This window comes from Lithobates pipiens, unplaced genomic scaffold, assembly GCF_037356315.1.
Source record: "Lithobates pipiens isolate NorthernLeopardFrog02 unplaced genomic scaffold, aLitPip1_a1.2 Scaffold_23, whole genome shotgun sequence".
NCBI lineage: Eukaryota > Metazoa > Chordata > Amphibia > Anura > Ranidae > Lithobates > Lithobates pipiens.
The window spans coordinates 325,046,047-325,061,295 of NW_027507785.1; the positions used below are offsets into that span (position 1 = coordinate 325,046,047).

The 15,249-nt window shown below is 47.5% G+C and overlaps 1 protein-coding gene across 1 annotated transcript in view; it reads left to right on the top strand.

Annotated features, from left to right (window-relative positions):
• The window catches only part of CFAP57 (cilia and flagella associated protein 57), a 104,010-nt gene extending 99,321 nt beyond the window's left edge, over nt 1-4,689 (top strand). Inside the window, exons 21-23 of the mRNA XM_077450644.1 lie at nt 1,327-1,470; nt 1,556-1,691; nt 4,447-4,689. Coding sequence (XP_077306770.1) covers nt 1,327-1,470; nt 1,556-1,691; nt 4,447-4,634 — 468 coding nt within the window. The 3' untranslated portion in view covers nt 4,635-4,689. The remainder of the gene's footprint in view (nt 1-1,326; nt 1,471-1,555; nt 1,692-4,446) is intronic.
• The last annotated feature ends 10,560 nt before the right edge of the window (nt 4,690-15,249 follow it).

Genomic DNA, 15,249 nt, shown 5'->3' on the forward strand with positions numbered 1-15,249 from the left:
TAGATTCATGCATTGCATGAATCTATCCATGGCCGCTGTAGACACCCCCTATTCAGGCACCCGGCCCCTTTTCGGGCGCTGGGTGCTTGAATTCCAGCTGTGGGGGAGGCTTCAAAAAAGGTGAACTGCTAATACTGAACCGCTTCTCAGCCAATCAGGAGGCGTGGATCTAATTCCCGTCACCTGATTGGCTGAAGGCACAGGCGCCCTGATTGGACGCCTAACGGAACGGAAGAACAGGAGTACAGAGAGTTACGGAGGACACAGGAGCATGCCGCTGTCACCTGCCGCATGTCCCTCAGCTCGCCCCCGTCACCCGCCACCAGGATGGGGTAAGTAGGTGCCAGTCAGACAGTGAGCGTGGGGGTCACAGAGGCTGCATATGATGGGCACACAGGCTACATATGATGAGCACACAGGCTACATCTGATGGGCACACAGGCTACATATGATGGGTACACAGGCTACATATGAAGGGTCATAGAGGCTGCATATGATTGGCGCACAGGCTGCATATGATTCGCACAGAGGCTGCATATGATTCGCACAGAGGCTGCATATGATGGGCACAGAGGTTGCATATTATGGGCACAGAGGCTGCATATGATGGCACAGAGGCTGCATATGATGGGCACAAGCATTGCATATGATGGGCACAGTGGCTTCATTTTATGGGGCACAGTGGCTGCAATTGATGGCACAGTGGCTGCAATTGATGGCACAGTGAGGCTGCAATTGATGGGGTTTTTTTCAGCATTTTTCAGAATTTTTCAGTTTGTTTGCGCCTAACAAAAATTGTTGAGCACCAGCCACCACTGATTATGGGGTATCTTGCAGGGAGTGTGACACCATAATTTACCTTTTATAAAGGCAGGTGTTGATGTGCTTTGAACTTGTGCCGATGGCATCAGTTTGGGGTGCTTGTGAATTTATTCAGAATCCACTGACAGATGCATTTGATCTGCAAGTCAATCTCCTTATGACTTGCAGTTGACCTGCTTTTGACCTGTATTGCACGTTCTTCAAGCGAGTTTTGAACAGGTGCCCTTCTACCCTGTTCACAGTTCTGAGTAAAGGTCCTTTAGCACACAAGGCAAAAAGGAACAAGTGCATTCCTTTCCACCCATGAGTAGTGAACTATTTTATCAGGATAAGTCACAGGTCCAGACCTTTTTGAACTCCACTGGACTCCTGCTGAACCACCCAAGATGGCCGCCTCTTCTGCCTACCCTGTACGGCTATTTGGTGCCAATTCGGTAGATACAATTGTGGCTGTGGCAATCTCTATCAAGTTACTTCATCTCTCCCTGAATTGTGTCCTCACAGGCAGAGATTGTGGGTATAGATGCCGACATTCAGCGGGAGTACGCCCGCCAACGGGAGCACCTGGAGCGCAGCTTGAGCACATTACAGAAGAAGCTTGTGAAAGACACAGAGATCCATCGAGTGGACAACGTTCGCATCATGCAGGTAAAGTTGCCGCCATCGCCACTGTAGATTGTAAATGCTCCTCACACAGAGAGATGTATTAAATAGCCACTTTTATTGCCTGCAGGAAAACGTCACACTCATTAAAGAAATTAATGACTTACGTCGGGAGCTAAAAGTTAGCCGTACAAAGGTGCATGACCTGGAGGTGGCTCTCGGGCTGGACCGGAAAAATCGGATAAGCAGCCTTACAGACTCCAAAGGTAGTGACCTCTCTTTTATATCATATGAAAATAATGGACAAGCATGGACAGGCCAGAGGTAATGGAGGCAGCTGACATGGTGCAAACCACCTCATCAGCTTTGGACAGCATCATCCACTGAGCAGTCGGGTGGTGTCCCTCTATCCTTATCAGTACTAAGTAATTGGGAGAAGCTGAGGGGCTGCAATGAGATCTGTGCTTGTAGAGGTTGACCAATATTTGATCCTATTACAAGGAATTCTATAAAAGGGATGGATTGAAAAAGGACAATTGCATATCAAGTTCCATCTTAAAACAAACCTATTGCTTTTTCCTGAACTGAAGTTCCTCTGTGTTTTCTTTCTGCCGGAGTGGTTGGCAGTCCATGTCCTCTTTTTTTCTGTGGCAGCGTTGGGGGTCCTTATACTTTTATTTTGGTGGCGGCGGTAAACAATCCTTTTACTTTCCTTCCTGCAGTGATGGTGGGCAGACTTTTTCCTTCTCTTCCTGTGACAGTGGTGGATGACCCTTTTCTTTACTTGCAGCAATGGGTGGTCCTATTTCTTTCTGTGGTGATGGTGGATGGTCCTTTACTTTTTATTTCTGCAGCATTGGTGGATGGTACTTTTTCTTTTTCTGCAGGTGCGATAAGCAGTCCTTTTTTTTCTCTCTCCTTCCTGCAGCGGTGGTGCTTGGTCGTCCTTCCTTTTCTTCCTGCAGCAGTGGTGCACCTTCCTCTTCCTCTTTTCTTCCTGCAGTGGTGGTGCACGGTCGTCCTTCCTTTTCTTCCTGCAGTGGTGGTGCACTATCCTCTTCCTTTTCTTCCTGCAGTGGTGGTGCACTGTCCTCTTCCTTTTCTTCCTGCAGCAGTGGTGCACTGTCCTCTTCCTTTTCTTCCTGCAGTGGTGGTGCACTGTCTTCCTTTTCTTCCTGCAGCGGTGGTGCACTGTCTTCTTCCTTTTCTTCCTGCAGCGGTGGTGCACTGTCCTCTTCCTTTTCTTCCTGCAGTGGTGGTGCACTGTCCTCTTCCTTTTCTTCCTGCAGTGGTGGTGCACTGTCCTCTTCCTTTTCCTTTTCTTCCTGCAGCAGTGGTGCACTGTCCTCTTCCTTTTCTTCCTGCAGTGGTGGTGCACTGTCCTCTTCCTTTTCTTCCTGCAGCGGTGGTGCACTGTCCTCTTCCTTTTCTTCCTACAGCGGTGGTGCACTGTCTTCTTCCTTTTCTTCCTGCAGTGGTGGTGCACTGTCCTCTTCCTTTTCTTCCTGCAGCGGTGGTGCACTTTCTTCCTTTTCTTCCTGCAGCGGTGGTGCACTGTCCTCTTCCTTTTCTTCCTGCAGTGGTGGTGCACTGTGCTCTTCCTTTTCTTCCTGCAGTGGTGGTGCACTGTCCTCCTTCCTTTTCTTCCTGCAGCAGTGGTGCACCTTCCTCTTCCTTTTTATCCTGCTGTGGTGGTGCATAATGCTTTTCCTTTTTTACATTTGCAGTGATGCACAGTCCCTTTCCTTTCAGTCCTTCAGTGGCCATGAGTGATCCTTTTCCTCCTGTGGCATTGACGGATGGTCCTTTTCTTTCATTTCTGCAGCAGTGGTTATTGGTGGTCCTTTTCCTTTCATTCCTGCAGCGGTGGTGCATGGTCCCTTTCATTTCAGTCCTGCAGCGGTTGTGCATGGTCTTTTCCTTTTATTCCTGCAGTGGTTGTACATGGTCCTTTTCCCTTTATTCCTGCAGCGGTGGTGCAGGGTCCTTTTCCTTTCATTCCTGCAGCGGTGGTGCATGGTCCCTTTCCTTTCAGTCTTGCAGCGGTTGTGCATGGTCTTTTCCTTTTATTCCTGCAGTGGTTGTGCATGGTCCTTTTCCTTTCATTCCTGTAGTGGTGGTGCATGGCCCTTTTTCTTTAATTCCTGTGGCGGTGGTGCATCGTCCTTTTTCCTTTCATTCCTGCAATGATGGTGCATGGTCCTTTTCCTTTAAATTCCTGCAGCGGTGGTGCATGGGGCTTTTCCTTTAAATTCCTGCAGCGGTGGTGCATGATCCCTTTCCTTTCAGTCCTGCAACGATGGCTGATGGCCCTTTTTCTTTATTTCCTGTAGCAGTGGTGCATGGTCTCTTTCCTTTCTTTCCTGCAGCAGGAATGGGTGATTATTTTCCTTTCCTCCCTGCGGTATCGGTAGGTGGTCCTTATGATTATTCCTGCAGCTGGTGTGGGTGGTCTTTTCCTTTTATTCTTGTGGCAATGGTGTGCAGCTCCTAATGATGCACAGAACAGAACTCATGTTGTGAGGTGGTTGTTGTGCTCTTCATCGTTTTCCTGTGAGCCGGAGAAGGCGGGGGGGGGGGGGGGGGGGCATAGTCCTTGATTCACTGGACTCACTGGGCTCGCAGGTATTTGGTTGAGTTACACCGGGCATTATTCAACTCAGAAGAAGCACGGACTGGAGGAAGATGCACAGTACAGCACTGGTTTGTGAAAATAGTCTTTGGGACCTAATTTTACTTTAAAGCTGAGCTCCGGGAAGGCTAAAAGTGCCGTTGTGGAGAGGGACTGCACCTGCACTGCAACTGATCAATAAGTATTAAACCCAAAAGCAAACATTTAATATATTATATTATAGTTTACCAATTCTTAGATGTGACGGCTGCATTAGTGTTCTTTTAGGCTTTCTTTCCTTTATTTTCATCTGGTGATTTGGCCAGCAAGTCTGTTGTTTTCAAAAAAAAAAAAAAACAGAGAATCTAAAATGGCTATAGAATTTAACTTACTGTGTTTTCCCCACTTAGCGACATCTGTTGGCGGCCACCACTCTGCAGGGGTCCTACGACTAAACATGGAGGAAGAGACGGCGAGAATTATTGAGATGCAAAAACTGGAGATCAAACGTTTGCGAGATTTAATCCAATCACAGGATCTCACTGCGGGGATCCGACCCCCGTCAGTGGGCAGATTACCGTCACTGACAGCTTCCTGAGATCAAGCAGACATTTTCCCAAATTTTACACTTAATAAAACAATTACACAGCGTATTTACACACGTCTCTGTATTTCTTAGTATGTGTGTGTATACAAATAGTGATGGACGAACTTCCGACGGGACGTTTCGCGAACGCGAAACGCGAACGGACACAAACGTTCGCGAAAACGACCGTTCGCCGCGGGCTCCATTGACTTCAATGGGAGGCGAATTTCGCAAACCTTTAGGTCGAATTTGCGGCCACGGGGTAATTATTAGGGGGTAGCACGTAGTCCCACCACCTGGACAATAGCATAATACATGTATGAGGTGAATTTGGGATCGATAACTACAAGCATTTTTTTTTTATTTGGGAAATTGTTCTGACAATTCAGGACTATGGAGCTAATGAAGGCAATGGAGGAGAGGGAAGGTCAGGGACCAGGGTAGGCAAACAAGAGGGTGCAGGAGATACAGAGCACTGACAGCAGCACCGTAATACAGAGCACTGACATCAGCACCGTGACATACAGCGCTGACAGCAGCTCCGTGACATACAGCGCTGACAGCAGCTCCGTGACATACAGCGCTGACAGCAGCTCCGTGACATACAGCGCTGACAGCAGCTCCGTGACATACAGCGCTGACAGCAGCTCCGTGACATACAGCGCTGACAGCAGCTCCGTGACATACAGCGCTGACAGCAGCACCGTGACATACAGCGCTGACAGCAGCTCCGTGACATACAGCGCTGACAGCAGCTCCGTGACATACAGCGCTGACAGCAGCTCCGTGACATACAGCGCTGACAGCAGCTCCGTGACATACAGCGCTGACAGCAGCACCGTGACATACAGCGCTGACAGCAGCTCCGTGACATACAGCGCTGACAGCAGCTCCGTGACATACAGCGCTGACAGCAGCTCCGTGACATACAGCACTGACAGCAGCTCCGTGACATACAGCGCTGACAGCAGCTCCGTGACATACAGCGCTGACAGCAGCACCGTGACATACAGCGCTGACAGCAGCTCCGTGACATACAGCGCTGACAGCAGCTCCGTGACATACAGCGCTGACAGCAGCTCCGTGACATACAGCGCTGACAGCAGCTCCGTGACATACAGCGCTGACAGCAGCTCCGTGACATACAGCGCTGACAGCAGCTCCGTGACATACAGCGCTGACAGCAGCTCCGTGACATACAGCGCTGACAGCAGCTCCGTGACATACAGCGCTGACAGCAGCACCGTAAGCAGCCCCAGGAGGAAGTCAGCACAGCACAGGGATGGTGTGATCCCCTCATAATAAGAACCCCCAGGAGGAAGTCAGCACAGCACAGGGATGGTGGGAGCCCCTCATAATAAGAACACCCAGGAGGAAGTCAGCACAGCACAGGGATGGTGGGAACCCCTCATAATAAGCAGCCCCAGTAGAAATATGACACCGCTCAACCTCTTCAAAGAGGAGGGTAGGGGCATATAGTACGGTGTGCTTTTTTGGGTCAGGGAAGTGAGCCAAATGAATTAAGAAGGTCTGTGTGCTTGATTCCAAAAATTGTTTATAGACATATACATGGTCTACTGATCACATGTGTTGAATTCCTCCGAGATCCATGCCTCATTCATTTTTAGAAATGTGAGGTAGTTAACACTGTCGTGAGCTAGGCGAGTACGCTTATCGGTCACAATCCCCCCTGCTGCGCTGAACGTCCTTTCGGACAGGACACTGGATGAGGGGCAAGCCAACAGTTCGATTGCAAATTGGGCAAGCTCTGGCCAGAGGTCAAGCCTGCCCACCCAGTAGTCTAGGGGTTCATCACTCCTCAGAGCGTCCACATCGGCCGTTAACCCAATGTAGTCGGACACCTGACGGTCTAGGCGTTCCCTGATGCTGGATCCGGATGACACCTGTCGATGGGTCGGCTGAAAGAATGACCTCATATCCGAAGTCACCAACACATCTTCAAACCGGCCTCTTCTTGCAGGCGCTGTTGGATTGGTACCCGCAAATCCTTCTCTGGGAGTGGGAATTGCTCCTCTGCCAGCGCACGCAAAAGCAGAATGCAGCATTTCTCGAAGCAAGGCCTGGAAGTGCTGCATTCTGACAGCCCTCTGCGACGGCGGTAACATTTCCGCCATTTTGTGTTTGTACCGGGGATCTAAGTACGTTGCCACCCAGTACTGGTCCTTGACCCTCATGCTTTTTATACGGGGGTCCCTATTAAAACACTGGAGCATGAAGGCCCCCATTTGCACTCAAGCGGAAGGTATGTGGTGGTGGTGGTGTTGTTGGTGGTAGTGTCTTTGGGGGTGCACATAGCAGAGAGTGAAGAAGAGGGTGCAGATCGAGAGGATGAGGAGGGTGCAGAAGAATAAGGCTGAGTGAGCCACTCAACCAAGTCTGGTGCGTCCTTTAAAGTAATTGAACGCACCTTCTGCAACTTCCCACTTTGGCTCAAGGCTGTTGCTCCTGCCCTACCCCTACCACCCCTGCGGAAGGGCCTGCCTCTTCCTCTGCCTGTCATTTTTTAAATCACCCTGTGACAAAACTCTTAGTCCCTATACCGCTGAAGGACTGCTGCAGTATAGGGCAGCGGTCAGCAGTAGTGCACGTCAACCCTATGTATTGTGGACCGATAGCGGTCCTTACAGAACAGCAGACTGTAACGCACTCAGGCCTATGTACCGTAGCACCCTATACCAAGTTACCAGTCCTTATAAGAACTTTTGTGGACCAAGCAGGTTGTGTATTAGTGTTTAGCAGACTGTGCGTCAGTCCCTATACCGCTGAAGGACTGCTGCAGTATAGGGCAGCGGTCAGCAGTAGTGCACGGCAACCCTATGTATTGTGGACCGATAGCGGTCCTTACAGAACAGCAGACTGTACCGCACCCAAGCCTATGTACCGTAGCACCCTAGACAGACCAAGTTACCAGTCCTGATAAAGAGCTTTGTGGAACAAGTGAGTTGTGAATGATTAGCAGACTGCAGCAGAAGGGCAGCAGTCAAGTATAATATTCTTTCTATATTTGGAAGAAAGAATATTATACGTGTACAAGCCTATTACCGTACCACTGATACCAGTCCTGAAAAGAACCTTTGTGGAACTAATAGTAACAGCAAGTCTTTAAAATTATCCTCACTGCCTGACACACTGCTTCCTGCCTGTCCCTATACAAATTGGCAAAAAAGAGTAGGCTGGAACGATTAGCTGGAACAGCTCTTTTGTGGACCTGATAGTAACAGCTAATGATGATGATGATGATGATGATGAAGAAAGACTAATCTGGCTGAGCTGTCCCTAAAATAGCAGCATACAGCGCTCTGTCCCTTTATCTAAACTGACAAAAGAAACTCAGGCTGCTGACCTAACACCTATACCAGTCCTGAAAAGAACTTTTGTGTACCAAATAGCTAGCGTTTTCTCTGTCCCTACTCCACACAGGATCCTTTCCCTACAGTGACAGAAGAAAGAATGTAAAATGGCCACCGGATCGGGTGTATTTATAGGTTAGGGGGAATGTCCAAGTGTCCATGAGCTGTCATGTCTCAATTGGTTGTCCTGTAACACATGATAAACGTGTCACGAAAGGTTAAAGTTCTTGTATACATTAAACATGTAAGTCCGCCGGGGCGAACGACGGAAAAAGGCGTTCGAACCCGCGGACGGCGAAAGTCGGAAATTCGCCGCGAAACGACCGCCGGGCGAAACGTTCGTCCATCACTATATACAAATATATATATATATATATATATATATATATATATATATATATATATATATATATATATATATATATATATATATAAAAGTAAGTACACCCCTCACATTTTTCTTTTCATGTGACAACACTGAAGAAATGAAATGACTACATGTAAAGTAGTGAGTGTACAGCTTGTATAACAGTGTAAATTTTCTGTCCCCTCAAAACAACTCAACACACAGCCATTAATGTCTAAACCGCTGGTAACAAAAGTGAGTACACCCCTAAGTGAAAATGTCCAAATTGGGCCCAAAGTGTCAATATTTTGTGTGGCCACCATTATTTTTCAGCACTGCCTTAACCCTCTTGGGCAATTTTTTTTCCAATCTTCTATTGTCCAATTTTGGTGATCCTGTGCCAATTGTAGCCTCAGTTTCCTGTTATTATCTGACAGGAGTGACACCCAGTGTGGTCTTCTGCTGCTGTAGCCCATCTGCTTCAATGTTGGATGTGTTGTGTGTTCAAAGATGGTATTCTGCATACCTTGGGTGTAACGACTGGTTATTTGAGTTACTGTTGCCTTTCTATTATCTGGAACCAGTCTGCCCATTCTCCCCAGACTTCTGCCATCAACCAGGCATTTTCCACCACACAACTGCCGCTCACTGGATATTTTCTCTTTTTCCCACCATTCAATGTAAACCTCAGAGATGGCTGTGCGTGAAAATCCCAAATATACTCAGACCAACCCGTCTGGCACCAACAACCATGCCACATTCAAAGTCGCTGAAATCACCCCCCCCCCCCTTCTGAAGCTCGGTTTGAACTTCAGCAAGTCGTCTTCACCATGTCTAGATGTCTAAATGCATTGAGTTGCTGCTGTGTGATTGGCTGATTAGAAATTTGTGTTCCCAAGCAACTGAACAGGTGTATCTAATAAAGTGGCTGTTGAGTGTATATATACAGTATATTACTTTAACTGCTTGCTGCCCGCCCACCGATAAAATGACGGAGGGGCGGTGCGGCTCTCGTTCTGGGATGACGTCGCCCCAGTACGGCCGCTCTCGTGCAGCGCGGTGATTGCGGCCGCACCATGTTGATAGAACACGGCGATACCCCGATCTCTGTAATTACAACCGGTCACATGTAAATACGGAAATGCCGGTAATTGGGTCTCATCGCCTCACACTGACAGAGTGTGTGCCGAATAGAGGCGATCAGCGGCATCTATCCCCAGGGGACATCGAGACATGTAATCAGGGCACTAATCATCAGTGCCCTGATTACAATAATACGCCACCAGTGCCAGCAATCAGTGCCCATTAGTCATGCTATCAGTGCTGCCCATCAGTGCTGCCTATACCTGCCGCCTATCATTGCCACCTATCAGTGCCACATATCAGAGCCACCTAATCAGTGCCCATTAGGAAAGCCCCTGTGGCGTCAGAGGGGGACGGGGTCACCCATTTACATCACCGGGTGTCACTCGGCGGGAACTCCCATGTCGGCGGGACTGTTGTGCCTTTTTTTTTTTTTTTTTTTTGGTTTCTGTCCGTTGGGCGGCATGAATTCGCATCGCTGGACTTTTTTATTTTTGTATTTTTTAATAAAGGACTTGCCCCAAGCTGGCTCTTGTCTTTTTATAACCATTTTTGACACTTTTTTTTTTTTTGTGAAATGGTAGGGGTACAATGTACCCAGTTACTAATTCACATGGGGTGGCCGGGATCTATGGGGTCCCCTTGTAAAAAGGGGGCTTCCAGATTCCGATACGGCCCCCTGCCCACATACCCGCACAACCACCAGGCAAGGGTTGTGGGGATGAGGCCCTTGTCCCCATCAACATGGGGACAAGGTGTTTTGGGGGTCAGACCCCAAAGCACCCTCCACATGTTGAGGGCATGTGGCGTGATACAGTTCAGGAGAGGGGGGGCGCTCTCCCGTCCGCCCCCCCCCCTTTTCCTGCGGCCTGCCAGGTTAAGGGCCTGGTATGGATTTTGGGGGGGGGGGGGCCCACGCCGTTTTTTTTTTTAAATGTTGGTTTGGGGTTCCCCTTAATATTCATACCAGACCCAAAGGGCCTGGTAATGGACTGGGGGAGGGGGGGACCCATGTCCTTTTTTTTTTCCAATGATTTTTATCTATATTGCCGAGACCCGACACATTCATTGTAGCTGTGATCAGTTTTAAATGACTTTTTTTTCCTTTAGAAATGTAATTTTGCTGTGGTACTGTTCTAATCACGGGAAACACGCACCACTTTACAGGCATACCATACACACCCCCCAGATACGAAATTTAAAGGAATATTTCACTTTTATTGTTTCACTTTAAGCATTAAAAAAAAAATCACTGCTCCTGAAAAAACTGCTGTTTTTAAAACTTTTTTTTTCATTGTTTTTTTCTTTAGTAAAAAAAACAAACAAAAAAAAAAAAAACAGCAGTGATTAAATACCACCAAAAGAAACCTCTCATTTGTGTGCAGAAAATGATGTCCCATGGGTACAGTGTTGCATGACCGTGCAATTGTCATTCAAAGTGTGAAAGCTGAAAATTGGCCTGGGCAGGAAGGGGGTGAAAGTGCCCGGTAGGCAGGTGGTTGACACACTTATTAACTCACATGGACAGATCTATGTGCTTTGCTAATTCACATGCCTTCCCTTTAAATATGTGTGAAGTCCAATTTCTGGCAGGCCTGGAGCTCCCCTTTAACATTTCCCCATAACATTTCTCAGTCTGTGCCCCCCCCAGTGGGGAATGTCGGGATTACGTCATTTCATTTGCACACATTAGGCTCCGGGCTCTTGGCACGGCTCCGTAGTCTCTGCATTGTTCTTATGTATGATGGGCCTACAATATGTCATTGTGTGCTGTATATACAGTGTATTGTCCATACTAACCCCACAACACATAGAAACCTCACCGCTTCCCCCATTCCCGGGGCCCAGATCGTGATCAGATCATGGGAGCCGGGATTCCGTCATCTTCTTAAGGTGGTCAATAATTCATCGGCATTGTGCTTTGTGCGCCTTAAAGAAGCACTCTGGATCTAACTTTTCTATTAAAGTGTATCTAAACCAGAGAACAAAAGATGGCATATATTGTGGCTTACCAGTCCTTAGAAGGGGTGGCTACATTTGTTTTCTTTTTTTTTTTTTTTCAGCCTTCTCTCCTAGTAATGCCTGTAACACACTTCCTGTGCTAGGGTGGCAAGCAATGCTCACTCGCCGCACTGTATCTATGGAGGAACCGCATTTCTGTTCACACCTGATTTGGACTACTGAACGCCCACCCCTCTCCTCAGTTTCATGTAATTGAAGGAGGTGTTTCGTAGTCTATAGCTTTAAACTGGGTAAGACTGAGAATTCTGATAACCCTTTCCTGCCCATCCTGGCATCCCTTTAAAGCGGCGTTCCACCCAAAAGTGGAACTTCTGCTTTAAAGTGGAGGACCACCCTGAAAAAAAAAAAAATACATAAAATTTTTTAAAAAAATCAGAAAAAAAAAAGAAAAAATATATATATTTTTTTAACTTACCAGAAATGCCTGTTGCTAGGCACATCATCCTAATCTGCCTCTTCCTCCTCCGCAGAGATCTTCTGGTCTTCTCTCCTCTGTGCGGCGTCTGCTGGGTAATGGGTTGCGCTGTGTTCTGGGAACTGCGTGTCCCAGAACACAGCGCGCCCCATTCACAAAGCGCTGCGCGACTCGTGCATGCGCAGTAGGAAACGGGCAGCGAAGCCGCAAGGCTCCACTGCCCGTTTCCCTTAGTTAAAATGGTGGCGCCGGGACCCCGAGACCGAGGGACGGGTCAGCCTCGGGCGGCCGACATCGTGGGCGCCCTGGACAGGTAAGTGTGTTTATTAAAAGTCAGCAGCTACAGTGTTTGCAGCTGCTGACTTTTACATTTTTTTTTTTTAAACCGGCCCTCCTCTTTAAGCACTCCTCGCCCCCTTAAATGCCACATTTGGCATGTCATTTTTTTTGGGAGGGGAGTGTGTACCTTTTTTTGTTCGTGGGACTTCCTGTCCCACTTCCTGCTTCCTATCTTCGGCTGCCTAGGTGACTCCCCCTCTCGCCCTAGGCGGCCCCTCCCTGCCAGCAATCTTCAGGGACACAACTCAGGTCCCAGAAGATCGGCTGGCCAATAGGAGAGTGTGACTTGCGCGTGCGCAGTTACCATGACGGCGCAGAGGAGAGGAGGGGGAGAGGAGCGAAGCCTCAGGCGGCCACATCGCTGGACCGTGGGGCAGGTAAGTGTCGGTTTATTAAGAGTTAGCAGCTGACTTTTAATAAACTAAAAAACTTGTGGAACTCATGTAAAAATCAGCATTTTTTTTTGCTAAAAAAAAATTATTTAGAACCCCCAAAAGTTTTATATATATATATATATATATATATATATATATATATATATATATATAAATTTTTTTTTTTTTTTTAAATGAGATCCTAGAGCACAGGTGTCAAACTGGCGGCCCTCTAGCTGTTGCGAAACTACAAGTCCCATGAGGCATTGCAAGGCTGACCATTACAAGCATGACTCTGAGGTGGAGGCATGATGGGACTTGTAGTTCCACAACAGCTGGTGGACCGCCAGTTTGCCACCCCTGCCCTAGAGAATAAAATGACGGTCATTGCAATTCTTTATGTCACACGGTAATTGCGCAGCAAGTTTTTGGGGAAGAAATACACTTTTTAACCGATTCCTGACCGGCTCCTGTACTTATACGTCGGCAGAATGGCACGGCTGGGCAAAGTATCGTACCCGCACGTTACTTAAAATTTGCAGCCGTGCGCGCCGCCTGCCAGGGGCGCGTGTGCGCCTGCTGTGAGCTACGTGACCGTGCCCACGGGTCCCGTGGACTCGATCGCCGTGGGGATACTCGCGATCGTGTTACGGAGCTCAAGAACGGGGAGATGTTGATGACGTAAACAGTATCTCCCCGTTCTGCCTAATGACAGCACACTGATCGTCTGCTCCCTGTCATCGGGAGCCACGATCAGTGTGATGTCACACACAGCCACGCCCCCAGACAGTTAGAAACACGCCCCTAGAATACACTTAACCCCTCCCCCGCCCCTTAGTGGCTAACCCCTTCACTGCCAGTGACATTTTCACAGTAATCAATGCAATTTTATAGCATTGATCGCTGTATTAAAGGGGTTGTAAAGGTAAATGTTTTTTCACCTTAATGCATTCTATGCATTAAGGTGAAAAAACATCTGACAGTCCCAGCACCCCCAGCCCCCCCCCCCCCCGTTTTACTTACCTCACCCCTGGAAAGTCCCGCGCTCGTCCCCCGACGTCCTTTCCACCGTTTAGCCTGGCCGCTGATTGGCTGGAGTGGATGGATGGAAAGCAGCGCAGCCATTGGCTCGCACTGCTGTCAATCACATCCACTGACGCGGAGCGCCGGGGGGCGGGGCCGTGTGATACAGCAAGCGGCTATAGCCGTCGGTTGTATCACGGGAGCGCGCCCGCAGGTGCTTCTCACCATGTGAGGGAGCTCGCATGAACGTGAGAAGTACCTGCGGGAGGAAGCTGAGACAGCCGCCGAGGGACCCCAGAAGAGCAGGTTCGGGGCCACTCTGTGCAAAACGAGCTGCAGAGTGGAGGTAAGTATAACATCTTTGTTATTTTTAAAAAATAAAAAAATTCACTTTACAATCCCTTTAATGCCAGCGGTCCCAAAAATGTGTCAAAATTGTCAGATGTGTCCGCCATAATGTCGCAGTCATGATAAAAAAATCGCTGATCCATTACTAGTAAAAAAAAAATGATTAATAAAAATGCCATAAAACTATCCCCTATTTTGTAGACGCTATAACTTTTGCGCAAACCAATCAATAAACGCTTATTGCGGTTTTATTTTTTTTACCAAAAATATGTAGAAGAATACGTATCGGCCTAAACTGAGGAAAAAAAAAAGTTTTTTTAATATATATTTTTGGGGGATATTTATTATAGCAAAAAGTAAAAAAATAATGTGTTTTTTCAAAATTGTCGCTCTTTTTTTGTTTATAGCGCAAAAAATAAAAACCGCAGAGGTGATCAAATACCACCAAAAGAAAGCTCTATTTGTGGGGGGAAAAAAAAGGACGTCAATTTTGTTTGGGAGCCACGTCGCAGACCACGCAATTGTCAAGTTAAAGCGACGCAGTGCCGAATTGCAAAAAAAAAAAAAAAGGGGGCAAATCCTTCCGGGGCTGAAGTGGTTGATGAATTTCAACGCAGAAAAAAAAAACACCACAGATAGCCCACCATTCTTTGTAAAATATAAAAGATGATGTTACGCCGTGTAAATAGATACCAAAAATATCACGCTTTAGAATTGCGCACGCTCGTGGAATGGCGACAAACGACAGTATTTTGAAATCTCCTTACCGGTTACCAGTTTACAGTTACAGATGAGATCTAGCGCTAGAATTATTGCTCTCGCTCTAAAGTTCATGGCAATACCTCACATGTGTGGTCCCAACAGTGTTTACATATGTGGGCACAACCTACGTATGCATTTGCTTCTACGTGGGAGCACGAGGGGACAAGAGCCCTTTAAAAAAAATTTATTATTATTATTATTTTTGTTATTTTTTGTGTTTTTTACACCGTCTCTTTATTTTTTTTTAACCACTTTTTTTTTTGTAAACATCCTTTGTAATAGGAAAAAGGCTTGACATTTCCTCTTAAATTAAGACATTTGGGGTTAATAAGACCCCAGATACCTCCTCTATCCTGAGGTTAAAAAACAAAACAAAACATCAATCTCTGCTTTTCTACATGATTTTTTTACATCTACCACGGCTGGAAGTGATGTTATGATGTCACTTCCGGCCTGCCAGGGTCATAGAGATGACTGCAGACCATCCAGTCCACAGCCAGCACTATGCCCCGCCGGATCGGTTCTCTGGGTCCCTGATCGCACG